Source organism: Microtus pennsylvanicus, chromosome 9 (assembly GCF_037038515.1).
Source record: "Microtus pennsylvanicus isolate mMicPen1 chromosome 9, mMicPen1.hap1, whole genome shotgun sequence".
Classification (NCBI taxonomy): Eukaryota; Metazoa; Chordata; class Mammalia; order Rodentia; family Cricetidae; genus Microtus; species Microtus pennsylvanicus.
Genome location: NC_134587.1, coordinates 62,974,411 through 63,001,947, shown reverse-complemented (window position 1 = coordinate 63,001,947; position 27,537 = coordinate 62,974,411). Strand labels below are relative to the sequence as shown.

At 43.6% G+C, this 27,537-nt stretch overlaps 1 protein-coding gene across 2 annotated transcripts in view; it reads left to right on the top strand.

Annotated features, from left to right (window-relative positions):
- Positions 1-27,537, top strand: part of Csmd1 (CUB and Sushi multiple domains 1) — a 1,402,422-nt gene that overhangs the window by 1,241,351 nt on the left and 133,534 nt on the right. For both annotated transcript variants that reach the window (XM_075986282.1, XM_075986281.1), the window contains exons 31-37: positions 783-899; positions 2,453-2,566; positions 3,735-3,830; positions 10,915-11,118; positions 11,955-12,079; positions 13,099-13,195; positions 22,813-22,917. In XM_075986282.1, the coding sequence (XP_075842397.1) occupies positions 783-899; positions 2,453-2,566; positions 3,735-3,830; positions 10,915-11,118; positions 11,955-12,079; positions 13,099-13,195; positions 22,813-22,917 (858 nt within the window). The remainder of the gene's footprint in view (positions 1-782; positions 900-2,452; positions 2,567-3,734; positions 3,831-10,914; positions 11,119-11,954; positions 12,080-13,098; positions 13,196-22,812; positions 22,918-27,537) is intronic.

Sequence of the window (27,537 nt, the reverse complement as noted above, 5' to 3'; positions counted from 1 at the left end):
TATATGCACACAAATATATGTAAACAAATACACATATGCATATATACATAAGACATGCATGTATAAAATCCAAACATAGACACATATATACACATGTACACACACAAGCATAAACACCATACACATAAATGCACTCATAGACACATTCACATATACACACATATAAAATGCATGAACATATAAACATGAATGTGCACACAGATATATACACATACATGCACATACACACATGCCCAAACAACCCATGGTAAGTCACTTTCTCTCCCCTCTTATCTCTTCCCTCACTTTCTAGTGACACTCCTTTAATCTCATCTTGAACTCATGTAAGACAGCCACAGAAAGGTATCCACGAAAGATTAAAACAAACAAAACTTTAAAAAGGCAAAGATCACTTATTTATGTGCTAAAAATTAATGGGTTCTTCCTATCTCTTAGATCAGACTGATGACTGATATCAACTAGTTGATCCTGGGAGCTTATCCTTTATCCAGTTACTTATTATTTTCAGCATAGTGGTATAGCTGTTTCATTATTATTTGAAAATTCCTCAGACAGGCCTTGATAATAATGTTAATCTCTCGTTGCGTCGAAAGCTTTTATTCCTGATGTGGGTCTTTGCTTGGTGCTCCCATGACCCTCGTTGACAGCGCAGGGTCAGCCGTTGACATGGGTTCCAAGATGAGCAGGCTGAGCATGCTTGGATCTGTCTCCTGGGCTCACCTGACCCTGCAGCCACACCCTCACACACGCAGCTCACATTTCTCCTCTGGCTTTGTTTGCAGCACCCTGTGGAGGCCAGTACGCGGGATCAGAGGGGGTCGTGTTGTCCCCAAACTACCCCCACAACTACACAGCTGGTCAGATATGCATCTACTCCATCACGGTGCCCAAGGAATTCGGTGAGAAATCGCTATTGCTTTAATTCGCTGCCACACGCTTTAGAGCTAATCTGTCTGTTGTTTAGGAAAAGTAGGACAAAATGATACAAAAGAAGAGCTGTTCACTGACGTACCAGATTTTCTAAGCCCACCCCTCACAGTGTCCCCTGATGTTCACATGTCCCGCAAAGGAGGCAGTGGCATCTCAACCACTAACGTGGCCCCCTTCCATGCTGTGTCCAGAAATGGCTTTGGAGTCATTTGTTTGTAAATGTTGGGCGGGAGGCAGAGGCACACGCAGGTCAAAAGCCTGAGTCACACCTCTGCACAGCTGGCTGGTGATATAGTCCCCCTTGAGACTTTGAGATATATAGGCAGAGGGATCCTGGGTGTCTTGTACTTGCTCCTGACTAGAAAGATTAATAGATATTGTGTGGTTCTTTACTGAAGGAAGCCAGACAATAACGTTTACAGTCTTACAAGCTATTTCCATCTTCCTCTCAATGGTAAACCAGAGAGAGAGAGAGAGAGAGAGAGAGAGAGAGAGAGAGAGAAGAAATCTAGAAACCGCCATTTTCCCTTACATTAAAATCATCAGTCACATATTCAGAAATGGAGCATATAAATTTTAATGTATAATTAAATGTAAAATTTAATGTATAATGAGCATGTATTCAAGATAAAATATTTTTAAAGACTTCTATTATTTTAAGTTAGTGAGCATGCATATTTGAGTCACTTCAGTTCGAGTGATCTTACACCTCTGGCCTCCTCCACAAGCACCTTCACTCAAGTGCCTGTACCCACACCCAGATACATATTTAAAAAATAAACATCAATCTTAAAAACTATAGGTCATGTAGATCCCGAGTTTCTGTCTTTGCATCCAAAAGGAGCCCGGAGCTCCCCTCATTTGAGCTAAGTCTGGTCCAGAACTGGCTGAATCCTCCCTTCTGAGTGTAGTGCGTGTGTTCAGCTCCAGTTGTTCCAGGTCCTGAAGCCGCAACTGCCTCAGACCTTCCCAGCTGCTCCCCACTTCCAAGTACAGCGACAAGGTCATCTTCACAATGCTGCTACCTGCGTATGCTGGGAGAATTTCCTTTTATCCCCCTTTCACACCCAGACATGAGGGTGTGAACCCTGCTGTTTAAGCACTCTTAATAATCTCCTCCCGGAGGCATCCCTGAGGTGGGTTTGCAATACACCTGGCTGAGGTTGACAGTTCTGTGGCTTTGTTCTTTCAGCCAGAGTTGGGTCCATCTGCTCACCTGGTTAGAGAGACCACTGCTTAGGATGTGACTGTGTGTCATATGTGTGCAGTTCCTGCAGGGACCAGAAGAGTCCCTGGACCTGGAGTTAGGGACGGTGGAGTCACCATGTGGGTGCCGGGAATCAAACCCTTGTCCTCTACAAGAACAAGTGTTCTTAACCACTGAGCCATCTCTCCAGCTCCCATGTGTGCTTATTTTTCTAAGATTCCTGAACTAACAATCCTCTAGAGGGACCGTGAATGTGTGTGAACAAATTCTCCTTTGCTCTTAAGACTATGGCCCCACCCTCTCTTCTTTTTCTAGTGGTATTTGGACAGTTTGCCTACTTCCAGACTGCGCTGAACGACTTGGCCGAGCTGTTTGATGGAACCCACCCACAGGCCAGGCTTCTAAGCTCTCTCTCTGGGTCCCATTCAGGTAAAACTTTCAAACTATACAGCTACGGTGATTGTTTTAAATTCCTGTCCCCCATTATGATGAATAGGAAATGTAATCATCTTTGAATCTATAGGTCTGTAGATTTCAGAAGGTTTATCATTTTACTTACTAACATTGTGGGGAAAATTCCATTCACCTCAAATGTGATATTCAGAAAAAGGAAGGAAATTGATGAATATTTTTTTCTGTTCTATGTGTTTTATTCTCCTTTCCCAGGGTAAATCTATCATTTTCTCCTGACCAATTCCAAGCATGTATGCTACACAAACAGAAAACATCCATGGATCTTTTGTTTACAGCAGTTCCCACAGATTCTCAGACACACATATCCTACTGGCCCAGCTCAGCACAGTTACTAGCCCTCATCTGCGGATAAACCCTTATTGGGATTTTTCTGCACTGATTATGTGAATTAAGTAGACTTTTACTTTACCCAGAAGTGCTCATTGTGAGTAACATAGGTCTTAAGTCACCCAAGTTGAAGTTTGTTTTTGGTTTCTCTCTATTTCCTCATTTGCCAAAATCTTTATATCTCAGCTTCGTGGATTTCTAGCGAGGCCGTATCATGTCATGCCTACAAATGCCTCAGGTGACAGACGAGCAACTCCTCACACACAGGGGCAAATCTCATCCATTAGCTCAGGGGTTAGGAGTGTTGGGACTCTTGTGTGCACTTGGGAGATACTTTCCAACATGCTGTGTGTGCTGTCTGCTTTAAAGGTTAAACAATTATTTCCAAAGTCATTTGTGAACCCTTTAATGTTTCTAAACTGTTGACGGAATAAACAAATATTCTCCCAATAAAAATGAGGCTAGCAGGTCATGGTAAATTCAGCCCCTCATGTAACTCTCAGGACTTAAACGTCCTGTGTGGTCAGCCACAGAGCACGCTCCCTGTCGTTCACAGTTAGCCTTCCATCATGACTGCTGCCCAGTTTATTAGACTCCACAAAGCAAGAACTGGCTTTAAAAAATGTTCATAAAAGTAAGGTGCTTGGGTCTTAAACCCCTAAATCAAGTTTTGTTCTATTTAATTTGAAGTATTTATTGTGGACTTTCAAGTCCACACTGCTTCTCCAAGAATGCCATCAACACAGCCCATTGTGACTGCCAGATCGCATATCCTTGCCTCTGTTTGAATTTCCAGGTGAGACACTCCCGCTGGCTACATCCAATCAGATTCTGCTTCGGTTCAGTGCAAAGAGTGGAGCGTCTGCCCGGGGTTTTCACTTTGTCTACCAAGGTGAGGGGGCTCCCTGCACACTGAGTTGTGTGCCAGGGTGAGGGGGCTCCCCATGCAATGCGTTTTGTCTACCAAGGTGAGGGGGCTTCCTGTGCACTGAATTGTCTACCAAGGTAAGGGGGCTCCCTGTGCACTGAATTGTGTGCCAAGGTGAGGGGGCTCCCTGTGCACTGAGCTGTGTGCCAGGGTGAGGGGGCTCCCAGTGCCCTGAATTGTGTGCCAAGGTGAGGGGGCTCCCTGCGCACTGAATTGTGTGCCAAGGTGAGGGGAGTTCCTGGGCTTTGAACACTGAGGAAAAATCAACAAATTTCATTCTTGTGACATTTAAAGAATTGAGGACATTTATATATGTGAGATAAAAATCACTTAATAAGAACAATTGGGTTTCATTTTGGCACATTAAATTGTACTTCTCCTTCTAAGACATACTATCTTATTTCCTATTGTTATAAAACACCAATACAATTATTGATTAAAGTATCTACATGTGGCTCTTCAGATTTTACAAAATGACATAAAATGTAGTATTTTATTTTAATTTATTTTATTTTATTTTAATCATTCACAATAATTTAGGTCAACATATATTGAAATATAGCTAAACATATGTTTAAAAGAGGCATATTTGTTGTGGAAAGTAACTGAAATTACAAGTTAACAAAGCCAAACCCAGAATGGCACTTCCATGCCCGTTCCTCCGGATAAACAACACTTTGTAAAATTAACTACTATGTCCCACACCTTTGTATTTGCTTCTGTTTGTTGGTTCAATCTGAAGGTTATTTAAATAAATCTGAGATTGTTTAAAAGTCCCCCAAAGTGAAAAAGATATCACACTCTCATTGACCTTTAATATTTATCACACAAACTTGAAGGTAGGGCACAGAGAGCTGTGAAGCCAGAACTGACCACTGCACAGACGGGAGCTGCTTCAGGGCTCGCTTCTGGGCTCGGCTTCCACGTCTAGGCTCCGCTTCTGCTTCTGGGATCCGCTCCCGGGCTCCAGTCACAATTCTTGAATTTTTCTCCATGGTTTCATCCAGTCTGAAGATTACCATCTACCCTTAATTGTTTTTCTCACAATTATAGAAAAATCTGAGTGGTTCTTTCCCTTGATATGGAATTCTCCAGAAATTATCTCAGAAAAATTCTGCTTTTCAGAAAACCATGGAGGATAATAGTCATACCATGTGTTTCAGTTCCCGAAATCTCACAGAGCAGCAGTGATGAACTCAAAATATTTCACTATAAAAAGCTTCAGCTTCCATTATCAAAATCACATAAACGGTCTTGGGCAGAGGGTTGGGAGGATGTTGGCAGCACACAGGAGGAATATTTCCAGCCCTTTAGTGGCAGTTGCTTCAACATGGATGTTAGGGAATTAAAAGTAGTACATTGTTTCAAGATTGTAGTTTTTGTTAAATGTAAATGACCAGTATATTTTAATTGATTTTGTTACAGAATGGCTAATTTAGGCAAGCTGACTAAGATTTTCTTCAAATAAGTTTGGAATTGCTTTGTCAAAGAAGATTCATTATCCATAATTCACATTTCTCACATTTCTTCTGTGCCAAAACCAGACTAATTGTTTTAAATATATTTTTCCTCCTGAAAAAATTTACATTAACACTAGAAAATGAATTCAAGTTACTCTGAATCTTTATGAGGGACTTGCTCTGACTTTTGACAAAGATTAGACCATTGATCAGATAAGTAACAAATGACCCAAGGCCCGTGTTACCCTCGAGTTCACACCCAAGTGGCATGTTTTGAAAAATAATTAAATCATTTTGGGGGACGTGTATCTGTGTGGTGGAGTCTGTGTGGTTTATGTGTTTGTATAAATGCATGTCAATGCGTGTGCATGCGTGTGTGTACACATGTGTGGAGGCAAGAGGTTGATATGTCTTCCTCAGTCTCTCCCCTCCTTTTTTATAACAGGGTCTGACTCCATACCTAAATTTCCCCAACTTATTCACACAGACTGTGCACCAAGCTCCAGGGATCCACCTGGACCCACAAATTTAGCCCTGGGGTTGCAGGCGCAATCTCCGAACCCTGTGTTTTAATTTGCATAGGGTTTTGAGCTCAGCTCCACAGAATTGTATGGAAAGAACTTTACTGGCTGAGCTGTCTCCCAGTCCTGAAAAAATAGTTTCTTTCTATAAAGCCATGCATCATCATTAAAAATATGTAAAACTACAGGAAACTCGAGAGCAAACATTTATAAAAGAAATTCGTTTTCCTTGTATAATAATAAAAATGACATATTTAATGTCTTATAAAGCCCAATACTCCACCTTTCCCTCTCTCCACTAGTGAGTTTATGTAAAAATGAGTCTTTTATCAAAGCTTAATCCCTGGAAGGCATAAAGAAAGAAGCTTGTGAACCCAGTTTATAAACTACTCAAAGGCAAGAAGAAAATCTTCAGCCCTGCGGGGGAGTTGGATCAAATGCTGGTGTTTGAAAAGATAGTTACGTGGAAGCTAGCCATTCTTTGAACTCTATTGTATCCAGATGTTCCGAGCTGCAGCTTCGTGCACCAGTGCCAGCTTTGCAGCTTCGCTCATCCCTAAGTTATTAAAGCTTTGGATTACTCTGTGACTTTGTGACCTGAGGCTATAGGATGCTTGACCCCTGTTAGCAGGCAGACGGGTCATTATGAAGAATGTCTGAGGGGCCAGCCACAGTTATATGCAGCAAGACAGAGAGAAGTGTGCCTGATACTCCGGTGTGAAAAGCTGTCCCTCCTTTCCCAGCCCGCAGTAACTGCTTCCTGGTGGAGGATATGGAGACTGGAGACCATGAGATCAAACATGTCATCATCCTCCAAGCTTCTGAAGAAATGTAGACCATGACAGTTAGCGGTACTGTCAATCCACACTGCCTAGAATCAACTGGGAAGAGCATCCCAATGGGGGATTACTTTAGATCGGGTTGGACTGTAGGCACATCTATGGGGCATTGTCTTGACTGCTAATTAATGCTTTACTACTCAGCCCACTGGAGGCAGCCAGTCCCGAGGCAGAGGGTCCTGAAGTGTGTAAAAGTGAAGAAAGCTGGCAAACAGGCAGGCAAGCATGCAGCAGGGGTGTATTCATTGCTCTCTGCTCCTGACTTTGGTTATGGTGTGGCCAGCTGTCTCTCATTCTTGCCTCTGCTGCTTGCCTTCAGTAACCAGGAATTACAAACTCAACAAAGTCTTTCTGGACAGCGCCCTGCCTCAGTCAACTTCCTGTCAAGTCTTAGACTCTTTACAGATGTTAACACAGTTCATTGAAAAGCAAACGAACAACAACAAAAACTGCTGAAAAATAATCATAGCTAGAAGCATGAGTAGGTTCCTCTGAGCTGGGCTGGGAAGAGCAGAACCAAGAGTCTCATTGCATGAAGCCCTGAAGCCCCACGCTTGGTCCTTTCTTGACTTTTCTGAGATGCTATCAGCTAAAGCATAGTTTATTTTGCCTTTCTAAAAAAAAAATCACATTTGGCATCAAGAGTTTATATAATGTAGTAGCTTGTTGCTTTTGTGAAGAACGTTTATGGTTAAACTATATATGTAATTCACTGGTGTTTGCTAATTGCCTAACTGGAACCAGCTTATCAGGCAGGTCAGAATCCTAAACTCCCAGCCAAGAAAGAGTGTCCCTTGGTCACTAAAGGAAATAAGAAGCTGCACCATGTGCCCTGCAGTTAATTCCTTGTGTTGTTCACTTCCTGTAACCGCTTGCTGTGGAAGGCTATACACGTCTCTTTGATTGGTGATGGCACCAGCTCTAACCGGTTCCTGTGGAAGGCTACAGGCATGCCTCTTTGATTGGTGATGGTACCAGCTCTAACCGGTTCCTGTGGAAGGCTACAGGCATGGCTCTTTGATTGCTGGTGGCACCAGCTCTAACCGGTTCCTGTGGAAGGCTACAGGCATGGCTCTTTGATTGCTGGTGGCACCAGCTCTAACCGGTTCCTGTGGAAGGCTACAGGCATGGCTCTTTGATTGGTGATGGTACCAGCTCTAACCGGTTCCTGTGGAAGGCTACAGGCATGGCTCTTTGATTGCTGGTGGCACACGCTGACTGATGGATCACTCACACTCTCCTAGGAATTCCGCATGAGCTTTTTTTGGTTTTGTTTTTGCTTTCCCCAGAAAGCATTGTGTGCACACAGCTAATGACTCTCCACTCTTGGCTCTGTAAGACTCCTTAGAGGAGCATCAGTCTCTAGCTCAATACAGTGGTGTGCTGTGATATATTTCCATGTCCCTTGTCTGCCCTCCAGCTGATTTCGCCCTCACTTCTCTCTCAACTACTTTCAAGTTTATTTCATGATGGCACAAATATTATCTGAGAGACAAAGAATAGAGATAAGAGAAAAGAACTCCCACACTCTGCCTAAGAGGCCTGGATGAGCAGGACCAGGAGGTCCTAATGGAGAGGAGGATTTCACAGCAGAATCCTGTCCTCTTGATGTTACCGTGGTCCATTTAGCCCTGCCCCTGTCTCACACTTGTTCTGCCTTTCCTTTGCTTTCCAAACTTCCAGCTCCATGGAAGTTCTTTAGAGTCACATGTGCATACAGTACTACTCATTTATGTAGTTGCCTTGACAACTGTAGAATCCTTGTCCACATCCACCACCCAAGGACCAGAAGACATTTCATAGACGTAGGCATTTACATCCTATGACAAGGAAATCTTCATCCCATGGGAACCCAGGGGAATCTCAGCAGAGGGAGAGCAAGGATGGCAGGTAATAAGACTTGGCTGTAGAGCTGGGTCAGGGTGACTGTTCTAGGAGTGCTTCCCTCAGGGCCACTACATCCTTGAGTATCTTCATTTTCACATAGGAAATGGAAGGATCAGAGTAGAAGGAACACCGGTGTAGGGAAGAGCCCGTAATCATTATATGGGGTTCTTGATCTTGCTGGGGCACCCATGGTGCTATTGTTGCTGTCTGGGATAGCATGAACGCATAACTGTCTGAGATGTTTCTCTTGGTTGATAGAAAAGGTACCCTGCCCTTTACCATCAAGCCACTGACTCTGTAGCTATTTTTTCTCACATGATTGTTTATGGAATGTTCTACTTTAGGTTGTTCCTTGCTGCTTAATTTACTCCTCCCCCTCTACCTTCTTCAGTTCCAAAGCACACAGTGATAACATTTGATGATAGCTTTTACAGCTATCCATCTCTCTGTACTGAGTGGCTGGCTTATAGGAATAGCATTTTCCATTTGCGAGAGTTGACCCTAAGAAACAAAGTGAGGTTCTGGATTGTCACCTTCTGTGTCTAGTCTCAAAATCCTGATTAATCCCCCCCCCCCCGCCACACACACACACATACTCTTACTGGGTTTTTTCATGGTCTATGTGACTGGTTGAATCCCTGGCTGCAGGGTGGACCTTCCCTTGTTTTACAGGGTCTCCTTACTTAAAGTGATCATGATAGTGTATTGTTTTTCTTAGTGTTGTCGGAGCTACTGGCCATAAAGCCTGGCCCCAACCTGGTACTCGCTCCCATTAAAAGAAAACACCATAATGCATAGAGGAATGGGAACCAATTTGTTCTTTTCCCAATTGGATAGAAAGAAATTCTTCATCTGTGACTTGCCCACAGCTGAGTTGTGTCTTTCAGCAAATAACCACACAGCAGGAAGTGTGTGTTTATATATAGTCTAGCCTCTCTCCTGGGAGATGAGTCTTTCCTTGGGCCTCAAAGTTTATCCTGTAGGTGGTCACCTGCACTCCAAGTAGAATATTCTGGAAGAATCCTAATTCATGGGGCCTAGATTATAATTGTAGAGTGTTACCTTTGTCCACTGTGGTGGCACGAGATATGCTTTCTTGACAAATTAACTGTATGAATATTGCTAATGACAGTCCAAGCATGTTCTAGCAGATCTACAGAACTCCCTTCGTCCACACAATTAAAAGCCCAGCAACTCCCTGAGTCCCCTCATCCATCCCTGGCAGCCATCATCCGGTTCTCTACTCCAGAAACTGCAACTGTCTGGGATCTTCCACGTAGGTGGAATAGTACAATCTGTTTCCTGCCAAGAGCAGCTTGGCTCCCTCAACACAATGCCCTTCAGATGCATCCATCCCTGTGTGAATAGCAAGGTGTCCTTCATTTGTAAGGTTTAACAAAACTCTCGTGTGTGAATTCATAGACCACACATGGTTATACAGTCATCTTCTGATGGACACTGTCTTAGTTAGCCCACAGTCATCTGATTGGATAGTGTCTTGCCTATATCAGATGGGCTGTAGGGGAAATGTCTTGGTTATTAATTAACGTAGGAGGGTCCAGTCGACTCTAGGCACCATCCCTCTGTTAGTGGTCCTGGGCTCTATGAGTCAACTATCCCAGCATAAGACTGGGTGAAGTGGGCCAAAGCAGCATGCTGTGTCCCTTCGTGGTTTCTGCTTCAAGTTCCCACTTGAGTTCCTGCCTTTGCTTCCCTCAGTCATAGGCTGTGATCAAGAAGAATAAGCCAAATAAATCCTTTCCTTCCCAAATTGCTTTTGGTCCAAAAGTTTTATCACAGCAACAGAAAACAAACTAGAATGGGCACTAAGTTTGTCTTAATATCTTGGCTGTCATGTTGTTATTAGACCTCAAATTCAGCTCTTCAGGATGAATATCTAGAGCTGGAATGACAGGTCATGTGACAGGTCCTATTTTTAATTGCATGATTTATCACCAGGGCCACATCTAAACTAATCATTTACAGGTACTTATCCCACCAGACCCAAATGTTGCTGAGGAAGAGCAAAAGTTGTCATCATTGCCTTCTAATTGCCAGCACGATCATCTAGATTTTAATTAATTTCAACCGCTTGAATGTTAATGAGCCGACACAGGCACTAATTCTCCTCATCCCCCAACTTCCCATCTGAGCGAGACCTTTGTGGTAATCCCCAGAGATACTGCGGGAGGAAATGGAGACACAGAAGTGCCCCTGGGCTTGCTCCTCACAAAGAGGCTTATAGACATTGGTGTCCGCCTGCATCTACGCCCGTCTCCTCTGAGGTCACTCTACCACGCTCCACTCTGACACACTGGCTCTCTGTGTTTTACTTCCCCAGCCGTCCCACGCACCAGCGACACGCAGTGCAGTTCTGTCCCAGAGCCCAGATATGGGAGGAGGATCGGCTCTGAGTTCTCTGCAGGTTCCATAGTTCGATTTGAGTGTAACCCGGGTTACCTGCTCCAAGGTTCCACGGCCATCCGCTGCCGGTCCGTGCCAAACGCCTTGGCCCAGTGGAATGACACCATCCCAAGCTGTGTAGGTAAGTGGAGCCCATGAGATGAAATGATGACCTGGGGCTGGAGCAGAACTCATGTCAGGGTTAGAGCCCATTCTTCACGCAGCGATCTTTATGAAGATCAATTGATTTTGTCTGGAGCCCAATAGCCCTGACCTTAAAAATCAGTGATTCCTAAAACATGAGATTTGTTTGTGCAAAATATGTTTTCCTGCTGATGCTCATGAAGTCAGCCATCAGCTCTAAGGTTATGGCAAGAGATCATTTCAGTCTCCGGGGAAAGCATTAGGGTGGTGGACCGTAGCAGTATGGGTATGACGTCATTTAATGCATTCACTCTGATTCTGAATATTTGAAAAGAGGTGTGGATAACAGGCATTGTTAGTTGTTACTTAGGACACTTTTCAAAGGAACTTCCAGTGCAAGGGTGGTTATCCCTCTAGTTTATCTGTACATCTCCAGCCCCTCCTCTTCTCCCTGGATTGCTCTGCATCTCACCAGTCTGACCTGGCATTGCCTGTCTGCAGGTGGACAGCAACGTTCTACACACACCTTTACATTAAAGTAGAAAAATTATTCTAAACAAAACTCACTTCAGAGACACCTTTATTGTAGACAGTCCCTTCTTAGAAAACCCCCAAGGAGATTTATTTGTAGACTTAAGACTTAAAACTCAGGTAAATGATGGATATCAGTCTCTGATGTTGCCCATTCGAAAGAGAAGAGATTAAATTTTACCTTGGCTAAAAATGTCACTTAAGAAACAGGAAGAGTTTCCCTGTCTGAGCACAGCTGAGGAAAGGAGACATCAATTCCTGTTACTTCATTTGGCTTTTACTTAACGTGGCTCTGTCTTTTAGTTCCATGCAGTGGCAATTTCACTCAGAGGAGAGGGACAATTTTGTCCCCAGGCTACCCTGAGCCCTATGGCAACAACTTAAACTGCGTGTGGAAGATCATAGTGACGGAGGGCTCGGGGATCCAGGTAGGGCCTCAGACCAGGACTGCTGAGGAAGCCAGGGTCCCCTGCTTCCCTTTCCTTCCTTCCCTCACCCCCCTCGTCTCTCCCTTCCTTCCTCTTCCACTCCCCTCCCCTCTTTTCCTTCCTTCTCTCCTTTTCTTCTTCATTACTTTTTCTCCTTTATATTATTTATTTAAAGATTTTAAAGACATTATTTGTTTATCTATTTGCTTTGAGTTATTTTGAGTTATGATTCAGCATAATGAATTTCATTCTGGCTTTTTCATACATACTTTGCCCTCATTCATTCCTGTGCTCCCCTGACCTCCTACTGCACTCCCTCCATCCCCTCTCACTGGTCCCCCACCTCCCTACTGTGCTCCTTTGCACCCTCCTGTCATGGGTGCACAGGTGGAAATTAGTTTTTATTTTCTGAGAGTTGCTATAAAATGTTCCTAATTACTTTCCATGTGTGCAATAAAATTTTTATTTACCTATGTTTTAAGGCTTTCTTTTATTATTTTTAATCAAGAAGGGTACATGCATGTACAGTACCTAAAGTATAAGAGGACATTGGAGCTGGAGTTGCAAAAGGCTGTGTGCCATCTGCCATGGGTGCTGGGAACAAAACTCAGGTCCTCGGGCAGAGCAGTAAGTGCCCTTAAGCACCGAGCCAACTCTCCAGCCCAATAATTGATTTTTATAAGTATTATTAATAGAGATTTTCCTATGTCCTCTTATATTAGTTCCTTTTTTCATATGTGTATATATTTTTGAAAGAATATTTGTAGCAATTCTGTGGCAGTTTCATACATGTATACAATATATTTGTTCCCATCCATCCCCCACCAGCCTGTCCTACCACTGCTGATACCCTTTTCCAATATGAACCTTCCCATTTTCACATCTTCTCCATTTATTGCATACCCCACTGAGCCAGCTTATTTTTGTATATCTTTGTCTTAGTCATGAAAAGCTCGTTCATGGGTTTAGATTAGTGTGCTTAAGACAAAACCCAGTAACCCTGCTTTGTAACTCTGTAGATTCAAGTGATCAGCTTCGCCACAGAACAGAACTGGGACTCCCTGGAGATCCATGATGGGGGAGACATGACGGCCCCAAGACTGGGCAGCTTCTCAGGTAGGGGAGCAGCTGTACTTGATTTTGTCTGTTTGTGAATCAGAGCCATAGCCAAGCGGGGTACAGAAAACAGTCTGTGGACAGTGCCCCATAGCTCTGCTTTCCCCATGATGTCTGCTGGTGTGAAAAATCCAAGTGTGCAGCTGTAGGGACAGGAGAGAGGGAGGTGGCAAAGGGTCCCTGTGCAGGAGGCTATCTGAAGGAGCAGGGCAACCCAGCGATTAACGGCATCCATTGTGAGGCCGGCCATGGAAGGGAGGCACCACTGACAGGCACATGGGAGGGGACAAGGCTGAGAAGAGGCTTGCCCGAGGGTAAGCAACCTGGAAATGACCCTGTGTACTGTGCCTCACTGAGGCCCACGGCCTGTCACGTTTCACTGTGGATGAATGGTGACAGTCGTAAACCCAAACCCAGACATCCCTGGCTCACAAAGCCACAGACCTGGAGCTATGGTCATGGATAGTGAAGTCGGCCCCTGCACTTCCAATTTCACACGTCCTGAGTCACCTCGCCCAGGCCTTGTCCTCTCAGAAAACCACTGACAGGTTCACCTTCTTCCTCCTCCTTGTCACCATGGTCCCCGAAACTGAAATCATCTGTGCTTGTCCACCCCAGTCCTATGCATTACATGAGCTCATCTGGACTAAGTCCTAAATTTCAGACATAGACTCATCCAGTGTGACGCAAAAATGTCACATGGGAGTTTTTGTTCAACAGTATCGTTCTTTTTCTGTTGATTTTTTTTTATTGAGAAAGTAAGAAATAGAAGAAGGATGGGTCTTTCACAGTGCTGACCACAAGATTGATTGTATCTTTCTGATTCAGGGGTTGTGTCTCTGGCTGTCAGCGAATGAAAACATCTCTGCATGGCCAGCCACAGAGGTGTGGGATGGTACAATACCAGATACTGCTTGTCGCTCATTTCAGATCTCTGTCTGCACTTGGCTCTGTACACTTGGGGAATTTTACACACAGTGGCCCGTCACCAAACAAGTCTGGTGTGGAATTTCTCCACATAGGAAGCCTGAGTTCTCCAGCCAGGTGTCTCCTGTCACTGTCCTAGTTACCATGACATTGACAGAAATGTTTAATGTGTATAACTGACGGAGTGGTGGATGAAGTAGGCATCGTCTGCCATTCAGAGCAGCAGCTAAGCCCACAATTTAAAGTCTACACGTAGAATCCCAAAATCAGTTTGATTTATGGCATTCGTTTATCTAAGCAGGAAGTGCTGGAAGATTAAGGGTGTTGGAGACACGGGGAGGGGGGTGTGCATAGAAGTCCTTCTGTAAGATGTGTAAAAGAAGAAACAGGTTAGTGGGATGTAGCCACACTGAGAGGTGGAGGTGTGTTCCCACAGTGAGAACCCTGCTGCTACCTCCACTTCTGCTTCACTTAATGATACTTAATGATCCCTGTGCACACTGGATAAGGTTCTTGATTGTTAGTTTGTTTGTTTTAATTATTTGTCACTGGGCTGGGCAGGTGACTCAAGCAGGTTCCAATCCCAACACACAATTCACAAGAGACTTTCACTCCCGTTCCAGGGGATATGATGCCCTCTTCCGGCATCCACAGGTATCAGCCATGCACATGGTGCACAAACAAAACCCTCATTCACATAAACATAAAATAATTTAATTTAAAAGAGCATCTTCCATAGTTACCACAGCAATGCATGGCTGACACTCATTGCCTGGAGTTGGAGGGACTTCGCAGGTCCGAGGCAGAGCTGACTCCTGACAGACCCCATCAGACACGAGTGGGAAGCTCGATTCGTAGGCCACCTATAATGTTGAAAATGAGCTGTAAATCAAGGGTTTCCGAGACCCCTCCATGCTGGCGGGCCTCTAGAGCAGTTCACAGCACTCCAAAAGCACCCGTGTACAATAGTGCTTGTGTTGAATAAAACAGAAAAGGGCATCAGGCAGATGGGGACACTTTTGAGTGTGAGAAGAATCCCAGGCATCCTCCAAATGTGTCGCCTGAACTGCGGGGTCTAGAATTTCAGGATGTTTTTATGACATAGTCAAGATTGACTGTATCATTGGCTGCCAAACAGGCAGAGCTCAAGCTCTTGCACTCTTACCTCTCACCCCTGGAAGTGGGGCTGTTATCTCACGGGCCAAGCCCCAACCCTTAGCCACTTGACTGATGTCCCAGTGTGGCTAGCCCCACTCAGGGTTTCCATGGCATAATCCTAACTGTGCTTGTCCCAGAGTTAGTGGTCCATCTACTCGTCCACGAAGGCCAGAATATTCCTGTGAACTAGAAGATGCCCAGAGTTCAGAGGTAGCCTAGATATATGACACAACTGTCTATCAACCTTGTGACCTGATTTTAAGCTTGACTTTTTCTAAGTCGTCAGATACACAAGGAATAAAAAAAAACTATTGAGACAATAAAATACTGAGAAAGCACAGGTGAAATGACAGGTGTGTGTCTTGTAACCTTTCCCCTTTGTGTACTTGATGCTGATTGCATTATCTTCTGATCCATTCTGGCTGAAGCAACTGCTTTGAGACAGGGGGATGCTATAGTTATCTAAATGTGAAGCACCCCCGAGGTCCTAGCTGAGACTCATATTCTTTCGAAAATGTAAACAGGGATCTTAATGCTCCAGGTCTCTGGGCTTGCCTTAGGAGATCCCTCTCATAAACACAACTGGGTTATTTGTAGTTCGTTGCAGCCAGATGCAGCTTGTTACTTTCCAGTTAATTAGTGGGAAATGAAAATTTGCAAATGTTTTCAATGATGAATATCAAAATAAAGTAAATATGGGGTTGGGGAGGCGCCTCAGTTGGTAAAACGCTTGCCCTGTAAGTGTAAGGGCCTGAGTCCAGTCTCTAGTCTAGAACTCTAGTAAGAAGCCACTGTGACGATGCCCACCTGCAATCCCAGTGCGGGGACGATGGTAATGGGGTTTCTGGAGATTTTTGGTAGCCAGTGGGGCTAAATCAGTGAGCTTCATATATTTAGTGGGAGACCCTGTCTCAAAAAATACAGTTGGGGCAGGGTGAGAATGGAAGGCACCTGGCACAGACACAGATATGAACACACTAAATTAAGCTAAGTAAACAAGTCTCAAACACTATCAAAAAAGTATTCTGGAAGACAACAAATCTAATTAAAATAGCCTTCATGACATGGAACAAGCTTGCTTTATGTAATAGATCTTCTAAGCAATTAAGAAAGATTAACAAAGACCTTCTATGTTCATTTTAATCCAACACCTTTATATTAAATTACAAATTATTTAATTAAAGCATACGTTGCTGTGCAGGCCACTCTGTCCAGAACAATGTGTAGAGTTGCCTTTCTGGAGCGACTGTATTGTAGTTCATCCTGGGGATATTTGTCACAAATGTGAGCTGAGATTTTTTAAAGCATTTATAAGCTGCAACCTACTGCCCACCAGCTTCAGGGCAGCAGATGGTCGTCACTGCTACCTACACATCCTGCATGGGCCAATGTCTGTCTACCAGCCTGAGCTATTGTAGGCTCATCTTCTAAACATCAAGTTTCCACTTGCATGAATAATTAAAAACAATAATCAAGAAAGCTCTGGAATGCGTGCTCCGTGTGCAACACAATGCTGTGTATGGTGCAGTATGCACGGAAAGGAGGTGCACCGGGGCCATAACCACACAGCTGGGTTTGGAAACGCTGGTAACTCGCTTTACTCAGAAGCTCCCAAAAGGAGGGGAGCTCCCCATGTGATGGATCAGGCTCTCGCTTTGAAAGACTTGGGGGGGTCTGTCAAACTGATGAGAGAGTGAGTTGTGAAAGTCAGGTCATTAAAACTGAGGTATCAGTTCTTCTCATTCCTTCGTCCTCGGTTAGACCAGGCAGAGTCTGCCTGTCTTCCCTCTGTCTTCTGTTTGAGATGGATATCCCACCCAGGTCTACCCTATTTTGCCCCTTGACACTTTCTGTGTTAAATAACTCTGAGTCCATATTTACCATTCTCTCGCTGTCTTTTTAATTTCTCTCTCTCTGTATATACACTATAGTTAGTGTATGAGCCCCGTTTCTGATCGTGCAAGTCAGCAGCCAAGCAGACAGTGGCCTGGGCCAGCAGTCTCTCCTCCACACAGGCAGTCTGAAGCCTGGCATCTTCTCGAGGGTCCTGTAGTCTCTGAGAAAATTTAAAAGGCAAGACTTTTGCTTTGGCATTGGGTCAGTACTTGGTCCAACATGTCATGCTGGGAACACTGAGGGTTTTTGAAGGCAGCAGAATCTCCCTGTTTGAGTTCTTTTTTTATTTTTTTTCAAGGGTGAAATAGATTTAGAAACTGCATACTGGATCAGTTTCCCTTCTACATGTTTTCAGCGTGGATTTTTTTTTCTTTTTTGACGTCATTAGAGCCCAAGCAAGAAGGCCAGGTGACAGTTGTAAGATTGGGAACTGTAGAAGTACCCAGTAAATGACAAGGTTAGGAACTGAGCTTACAAATGCACCAGGGGCAAAGGAAAGAGTCTTCTCCACTTTGGAGAACACAGCTCCATCACTGAAAGTTTGAAGGCCAGAGGCACCAGATTTAGCTCAGAAACATGAGTGTGGAATTTATGTATATAAATTCATAAACATATATTCCTAACCAAAAAAATGTGTGCATGCACACACGCGTGTGTGTGTTGCATCCCCTCCACGTTGAGAGAGAAGTTGAGCAGTATTATCCCAAAAGCAACAGATGCACCTAAGGCACAAATCCTGTCCTATTAATCGTCCTAAGGATTATCATGCCAAATCCCATTCTCAACCTGAAAACAGTAATTCTCAACCTGTGGCTTGTGACCCCTTTTGGCAGGCTCCAACAACCCTTTTGCAGAGGTTGCCTAAGACCATCCATCAGAAAACACAGATATTTACATTATAATTTATAACAGTAGCAAAGTTAGAGTTATGAAGTAGCAACAAAAATAATCTTATGGTTGAGGGGCAGCGTCATCACCACATGAGGAACTGTATTAAAGGGTCTCAGCATTAGGAAGACTGAGAACCACTGCCTAGATGACAGGGCATTTCTAGGAGGATTATCGATTGCAATATATTACAATATGCATATGTAACATAATGTATGCCATCTGTATATAATAAAAATGTGTATTATATATAATGAACATGCATATACAACATGTGATTAGGTATTTTGTATATAATGAATGAAATTGATGTCTGTGAAATGCACCATTCTACTTAGATGAATGAATAGCTCGCCCACACCATAGACCCTGACGGATACATGGATAAGGGTGCTAAACACAAAGAGCATTTTCAGCATAATAAGCCTAATAATAATAATAATAATAACAGATTGCAACTGGAGTCTCTTTGCTGAGCTGATAGACAAAGTGTGCACGAGGAAACTGGGGTGCATGCCTCCATGCCCCCCCACAAACATACTCACTGCACACCAGCAAAGCAGCAGAGTAGAGCTCATGGCAGACCTCCATTCACAGTGCTAAAGCCTGAACTGGGAGGGGCGTGTGTACTGGCAACCCCAGAGCCTGCTCTCAGAAAAGCAAATCAAAGCTCGGCCAACTGTCACCTGGCCAGTTCTATCCTGTACATGTTCTCCCGATGCTGGCCATCACCCACGGCCAAGCACTGCTACCCGCTCTCACAAGCCTGAACCACCAGTGCCCACCTGCCATACCGAGCAGTCAACAGCCAAGCCATACCAGGAGAAACACAGCATTGCATTATGTTCTTGCCACACATTCTTAGCCTAAATAGTGAATTGAATGGAAGTTCAAAGGTATTCCACAAAGCCTGGCTTGTTTTTATTTTATTTTTTCTAAAATTTCAAAGATAAAACCCAAGGGCAAAAGACCTGGGGTGCAGCCGCAATACTGTCAGTGATAATGGCTTCCGAGCTTGGCTGTCAGAGCCCTTGCTGGAGGAGAGCTGGTACTTGCATGAAGTCTGGAGCTCAGGTTGTGCTGTGGAATCCACGTTTGCCTGATTTTGAGAAGCTCTGTGGTTTTAGTCATTAGGCACGCAGTGTGTTCAGGGACCATACGGATTGAGATTACTACGACATCCACAGGTATGTGCCCTGTGAACACAGAGATAACTGTCGTATGTCCAGAATGACAGTTGATACATTGTGGGGTTTTTTACTTAAATATAAAATTCTGTTCAGCTAGAAATCACTTCAGTTCTCTTAGGATAATAGTTTTTAAATTGGATATGATCCTATGTTATTGTAGACATATATAAAATTCTCAACAAAAATGAAAGTTACATGGAGAAAATGCTATACAAGACCAACAGTTTGGATTTTGTTCCTGTGATACTTTAAAGTATTTCTAAAGCCCATTCTAAAGTATTTTAATTGTTGAATAAATATAAATAAGAATGAGATGTCGTAAGAAGTACAGATTTCCAAACAAAATGATTGACATCTTTAATAAATTCAGGGCTTTGGTTCTTCATTTCTGCTTGGGTAGGAATGTGTACGTAGATCTTTTTTAGCAAGCCATTGAAAAATCACTTTGGAAGCAGGCGGGTTATAAATTATAAATGAGTAAAATAGAGCAGAATTTATGCAGACTTGTATCTGCCAGTTGGTATTAAAGAAAAGCAAATATCGGTAAACCGAGAGTAGACTCTGCAGGGACAATAATAAAAATTTTGCAGCTTCCTTTGTCATGTGTCATTCTATCTGGGTCACAGTAAAACAATGTGATCAGAAATATTCTGCCGATAGCAACGTTTTTTAAAAAAATCTCTCCTATGCATTTTGCATAGAGAGAATGAGCCCCGGATAGTAGACTACCGGAAGTCAACTCCAGTGAATGACAGGTGCAGGGCAGACCCTCTGTCCAGAGGAAGCCGGGCTGTAAGGGGCCCATTGTATATAGCACTACTGAAGCATAGGGCAGGCAGTTGTTAGATTTCATGGCTGATTAAAGAGACATAATTTTTCATCTGGAAAAGACATGTGAGTTCACAACTTAATGTCATATCCACAACTCTTAGCTCATCTGAGTACACGGCTTATCAAGATCTTCATGTTGTAAAATCAGAATGCATTTAAGTTTCTGTAAGTGGCAAGGGGTGATGGAGTTAAGTAAGCCCCAGAGCCTGAACTAGAAGTGGGTTTCTGGGTCTACTGTACAGCGAGAAAGCAATGCTTATGTGCAAGTTACTAACCTGGGAGCTAAGAATGCTCAGATAACTTTGGTAGGGCAGATAAAGGACACCCAGGCTGTGCAAAGTGAATTCCTGGGTTTGAATCTGGGTAAAGATGGGTCACTATTCACACCAGCAGCCTAGTGTGATTCCAGTAGGAAATGAGAAACTGTGGATCCTTCATTGTTTTAGGAGACCTGTGGTGCTTTGCTCATTAGTTTTAGCTGCCAGGCTAAGACAACCTAGGATGATCTAAACAGGTCTTCCTGACTGTCTAGATCAGGCTGGCCTAGGGTCATGACCATTGGACATTGTCTTGACTTGGTAATTGAGGTGGGCAGCACCTTTTCTCAGGCCAGTCCCTGGCCAATCAAAGAGTAGAGAAAGCAGAAGCAAGCAAGCATCCATTCTGTTGTTGCTATTGTTTGTTTTGGTTTTCTTTCCTTTTTTAACTCTGGACATGATACATTGAATTCCTATGTTAATTTCCCCAAAATGATGGGCTGTAACCTGGAAATATAAGCCCAGTAAACCCTTCCTGGCCTGAACTGCCTCTTGTCAGGGTATTTTATTACAGTAACAGAAATGCAACAAGAATAGGAAGAAAGCAAAGAAGAGTGTTTCATTGTAGGACCGGTAGTTATTTAAACAAAGCAATGAACTATAAACACATACCATTAGGTTCCTCCAAATGTCAGATAAAAATCAGACCGTGGAATGAAAACTTGGAAAATGAAGCCGTTAGGTCCACAGAAAACATCCTTCTTCTTCTCTGTGTGCCAGCCAGATGACCAGTGTGCAAGATGAAACATGACAAGCGTCATGGGAATCCCACAGAATCAGTCTCTGTGCATGCCCTTAGCCAAAATCTTTTTTGTGTGGATTTTAGAAACAGTCTGAGATTGAGCAATAAGCAAAGCAGTAAACATCCTCCGCCTCCATGATTCTCTGCCATCCCAGACCCTCTCTGAGGCCTTGGGGCACCCTGCTGGAGGCCTTACGACCAGCACTTCCCTTTGCTGAGCCTGGGCCAGGAAAATGTGTTACCTAAAGAGGACATACCTACAGACAATTCTCCCACAGCTATTCAGTGTTAGACAGCGATCACCTATCCATCTGTTTAGATTTCTCATCCGTCTGTCTATTCATCTTTCTTTTTGTCTGTAATCTATAAACTCAGAGCCAAACAGCAAAGGGCTGACTCGGCAAGGAAGCATTCTGGAAGAGACTTTTCCACCTTATACTTAGTGGTCTTGTTGTGGGTTTTATACTGTTGATTTTTCAAAAAGAACTCCCACTTCCTGAATTCAACTGCCTTTGGCATCAAGGGAAAAATGACTGAGGTACAGACCCCAGATCTTAAAGGGACAACCTAACTTCCTAAAGTCTAACACACATGTGCGCACGTGTGTGTGCGCACACACACACACACACACACACACACAGATGGATAGGGGTTTCTCTTTTCTTACCTCTTTTTCTTGTTATTGACCTCCTAGAACATTTTAAATAATTTTGATCCCAGTTAGCCAATGAGCCAACATTATTAGATACAAGCATACATTCAAAGGTTTGGTGAATTTCTAGAAACCTAAAGAAAGATTCCAGATGACAACCCAAGATTAGCAAGAAGGTTTTACCCTACCCTCAGAGTAGCATCATCAGAAGCTCATATGTGCTTGTCCAAGGATATTTCCCAGATACCAACTCTCTCATTCATTCACATCTTTCCAGCCTTAACACAGCCTCTGCCTTTCAAAACCCTCAGCTTCTAAAACCAGAGATATTGGAGGAAGGGGATATCTCAGTATCAAAGGGATGAGGGCCAATTGGTAGGGAAGCTAGGGAGCTTCCTGACATAACTTTTACAGAAAAATAAAACTAGCGGAAGATCTCAGAACAATAATGGTGGCTTAGAGTACCAACAAAGGCTAAATTCAGGGCCAAGGAGTCGAGGGTGGTACCTATAAGAAGTATATTAGCGGTTTAGAATTACTGGACACCATAGTACTGAGGAGGTTGGGGAGGAGTTGGGGGGGCTGACAGGCAAGGGCCCCACAGTAAACCCAGCACTAACTAGAATCTGTCCCAGGGCTACAGAATTTAAAGTACTCACGTTCTCAAAAGTTGATTTCAATTTTACTAAATAATGTAACAGACTGGATTTGTCTAGCCTGGGGGTATGCAAACTAAATGCATTGAGAGAGGCAAGTGTCTGGAGACGGAGTGATGACTCTCCCCGCAATCTAGGTCAGACTGAAAGTAAGGGCCCTGGGTGCAAACAGTTTGTTTCCCAATGGCCGCAACCACTGCTCAAAGGTGTCTTGCGAGGTGGAGCGACTGGGCAAGCAATGGTCATGTCTCCAGCAGTCAGATTAAACACAGGAAGCCTGGGATTCGGTCGTCCTTGTTCGGCGGTGTGTGGAACACTTGCCTGTTTCATGTTAAAGCTACCCCCCTCTTCCCCATGCAGGTACGACAGTGCCCGCGCTGCTCAACAGTACTTCCAACCAGCTCTGCCTGCACTTCCAGTCAGACATCAGCGTTGCCGCTGCCGGCTTTCACCTGGAATACAAAAGTAAGATTAACCGCTGCTTGCACCTGGCTCTGGGAGCAGCGTTCCTAGAGGAACACACCCTGCGCGTCTTCAACGATGAAATGTTATTGTTGTGAGGCGTTTCTAAGGCTTGGGCGAAACTGAGTTTCACGGAACATAGGCTACAGGAAGGGCACTCTGTACAAACTACAGACTGTGAGAGCGAAGGCAGATGTTAGCATCTGGAATAATTAGTGGAACCGAGTCTCTTCAGGCTGTTTACATTAGGACACACAGCTAACCATTTGTAATGGGATTAACTTGATGTGTGACGACAGATATATAGTCACCTTCCAAAACACAGACTATGGTCATCTGAGGAGCTAATGTCGTGGAGCTTTCCTTGTCAGAGACGCTAAAACAAACGAGACTAGTTAGCACTAGTGAGAGCAGGCATTTCAGAGCCCGTGTTTGTGTGTTACTCATTTTAACTGGAAGAGACAGCACAGGAGAGAGGTAAATCACTATAAAAGTGGATGTGAGGCCGCATTAATAGTCCGGTAAGTGGGACAACCAAGGTCAAATTCACAAATCCACTGCAGTGACTGATGCTTGGGGCTAACCTTGTAAACGTGAAGTGTGAGTTTCCCACCAAAGCGGGGTTTATTTGGGACGTGTTTTCAGGCTTCAAAACAGCTCAATGTTGGCATTATCTCCTCTAATAAGCGGTTGCAAGTGAGCAAATCCGTGGGTTAGCGTCAATAAGTGATTTTTAAAATTGAGATAAACAGTTTGCCGGAGTGTAATGCGTGTGTTTTCAAAAGGCCACATTCCAGCTGACGATAAATATTCATCTCCAGCCACCATCCGCAGGCCCCGTGCATCATCTGCCTGAGCTTCCCCACTTATTACAGGCATTTGCATGCAAACGCGTTCTAATTTATGGGAATAGGGCTCCTCTAGTGACAGTGTAAAATGACCCTGCAAATGCTATTTATGTCGAATACGTCTGGAAAATTCTGCTACGCTGATACATTTTGCGAAGGTTCCACAAATAGCAGATGAAACCCTTATTGGCGACTACGGTGTTAACCAAGCCATTGAAATTTTCGCCCTGTTGGAACTGATCATTGTTCTGAGCTGTTGAGAAGTTATCTTACAGTCTCTGGCTTTTCCCTCTCTTTCTGGGGAAGATGTTGGTAACATAATTAGCCTGTGATTATTGGGGATAATTATGTACTTTGCACATGGACTGTAGCCCTATTAGCATAATTATCTCCATCCCACGATATTCTTAGTCAGTATGAGTCTCTAGCAGAGAGACTAATTTCCTCCAATTGCCCGTTGAAATGAAGCCTCTTCAGGAACCCAAGGCCTTGTGTGAGAATCCAAGACCATAATTAAGTAATGTGTTTGCTTTTCATTTGACCGAGTATGATATGATATGGACTGTTCCAGGTGGTTGTCTTTGTGGCTGGCGCTATTTGAAAACGCATATCATCTATGCATTAAAGGGAACTCAGCTCGTGGCTCTAATTTTTCATAATCTCTTTTAAATGGGTATTATAAAGTATTTATAGAATTAGCCTTACCGCTCTAAAGACTATTGACTTAAGTTGCCAACAATCTCTAATATTTTAATACATTGATATGTATTTAGACAAGCACTATAAAATGTATATTTACATATCTCTGCTAGAGCCCCTAAATTCATGTTTTTAGTAAAATGTGTATGCATACAATGAGAAGAAGAAAGCAACTCCTAGAACACGTGCCACGCGATCTACTTGAGCTGGTGTCTGTCTTCTGTGTTTCTGAGGTGAAAAAAATAAGCAAAAAAAACCCTGTCACTACCATGATGACCATGTATGCAGAGACGCAGCAAGCATTTTGCCAGGAATACTGTTTACCGAGCTCCTGGGGGACAGGAGCCCCCACTGCCACTGGGCAGGGATGTTGCAGATGTCCCTATGTTGGCAATGCTTGCACTGCACAAAAGCCCAAGTCTAAAGGGAGGAGGAACAAGAAGCCTGTTGAGACTGAAACCCGAAGCACAGTACCTGCTCTGTATCCGCATCCCGAGAGAACTCCCCCGTCCTGGTGTGAATGAAGGCCAGCCTTCTTAATCCAAAGGGACACTGTGGAATTCTCAAACCCAAACCACTTGCATCTGATGGGGTAGTGCGTGTAGCTAAAGAGTGCATGGTTTAACATGCATGATTGAGAGCATCTGTGTGTATGTATGTGACCTAGCAAGCCTATCACATGGACATATAGCATCTCTGAGCACTTGAGTGTCTAAGAGTGAAGATTCTGGGAACCCCAAGGCACTTAGCCCTGCTTTTCTCCAAATTGGTGCACTAGGGTCTTTGGTGCCATCCCCCTACAGAGAGCCTGTGGTCAGGCATCCTGTCTTGGTCTCTGAGCCAAGGGAGACTTGGGCCCAGCCTTGGGAGGTTTGCTTGGGTGAAACCAACATGTTTCCCCAGGCTCTCCCTCTCCTGTGCTCTGTAGCAGACAGTATCTGTGCCTCCTGGGAGTGAGAATTCCATCAGAATTCAGCTCACCCAGGTACCTCAGTGTTGTGATGGAGTCAGAAAGTTTCTTATTTTATACTTCAGGCTTTGCTTGTTAAAACAAAAGGGATGCTTTCTTTTTCTGATCCTACAGCTCAGATGGATGGGATTTCTAAGTTGCCCTCTGTCAAGGTGTATTAGTAATTTGGGTATTTTTAAATTGCTGGGGTTTTTTTTGTTTTGTTTTGTTTTTTGTTTCTGTGTTTTTAACTACACTTGGGAATTTTAAGGGTTTAAATTGCTCTAGACCAAAAAAGTTAAATGACTGTTCCCAGGGAATCCTTAAAATTCTGCAAAAGACCTTAAGTCTTTTGAAGTAAATAATAAACCTTTTAGTAGGGTGGTATCATAATTGAGTATTGATTAGCTGACAACCTGGGTTACCCTGATTATAATAATCCTTATATGTAAAATGTAAGTGCACTTTAATGACGCTCTTGTGTTAGTAAATACTCATGAGCACCCTGATATCATTGGTAGGCCTGATTAGGTACCCATGAAATGGAGCTCGGGCAAGAACCTTGCACATTAGAGCATTCTCTGTGTCTCCAGTGATGAGGGTTGCATCCCTTCAACAGAGGCTGGCAGCAAGCATCTGCTTACAGTGCGGTAAACTGACCTTACACTGTGCATCTCAGGTCTCCGAGATTTATCTCTATTTACTCAGCCACTGATTTCTAAGGTTTTCTGTAAGAACTTTCACTACCAAAAATTTCCCATCAGCTCTCTTTTAGCCTTCCCCTCTCCTTACCAGAAATGCTTTCCTGAATATAAGTCAATCATTACACTTCCCTTCCCGCCCCCATTGGATCTTAACTGTATTGAGGAACTTGGCAGCTTTTAGGTAATGTAAATTCTGGCTTTTGTCTCCCATCCCAGAGAATTTCAGAGAAGCTTTTGACAAAGTGAGGACTACCAGATAATCATAGGTGCCTGGTACCTTTTTCACATGTTACATTCAGCCCAAAAGACTGCAGACAAGTTAAAAGTTTGTTTCTACCTGTGACCTTTGGGTTCTAAAACACCATGTAGTTCACTGTAAAAGTACAATTTAAGTCAGTTCCACAGTTGCCCTTCTGGGCAAAGGGACTGGGGTTTTCCACACTGTTCTGCCTTAGTCTTTTGGACTCTCAGATCTCAGAAGATTTGAAAAGAGCAGGGGGCAGGATCGATCTTCTTTTCCTACCTAGTAAATCTGAGTCCAACAAGGGATGCATAAGACCCTGTCTCAAAAGCAATAGTGAATAAATTAATTACCTGAAAAGTTAGGTATATTTATAAACAACATTCAAAGTGCAAAGTATCTTGAAAACCCAATAGTTCTATTTCATTAATCTTCTACCAAGTTCTTAGTCACTTAAATAATGAGCATACTTGTCATTTGTTTTGAAGTTGTGTTAAGAATTGAAAGTTTTTACATATGCTCATAAAATTTTGAGTAATATCAGAATCCAATGTGCTATATTATTATACATATTGGTCTTATAAAATGTCATTCATCACCATATTCTTAAAAATATAGATGCTTACATCCCAAGAAGACACAAAGTATCATCGGGTTCCCTCAAATCTCTAGAACAATAAATATTATACATATGTATAGACAACAGTCAAATGTGTATTTTAAGTACATGGTACCATAATCTGAGGGTACAATACCTCACTATATATCATGGGTCTGGAACTCATCTTTAGGTCAAGTGCGGTCAGCTGTGTTGGCCTCAGGGATGCTTTCATAGATAACTGGAGATAAGCAAGCATACTGAACACATCTGTAAAGATGCTGATTGCTCCCTGTGGTGGCTTGAATGGGCTGTCCCCATAGTCTGAACATTTGAATACTTGTCCCTCCTTGGTGCCTTTGGGGAAGGGTTTAAAGGCATGTCCTTGCTACAGGAGGTCTGTCACTGGGGGAGCACTTTGAAGTTTCAAAAGACTGCCATTTCAACTTTGTTGCCTCTGCTTGGTCCTTTTCCTGTATGCCTTTGGAAATTTGAACTCTCAGTTGCTGCTGCTGCTGCCGCCGCCGCCGCCGCCGCCGCCGCTGCTGCCGCCATGTCTGCCTGCTGCCATGCTTGACTTCCCA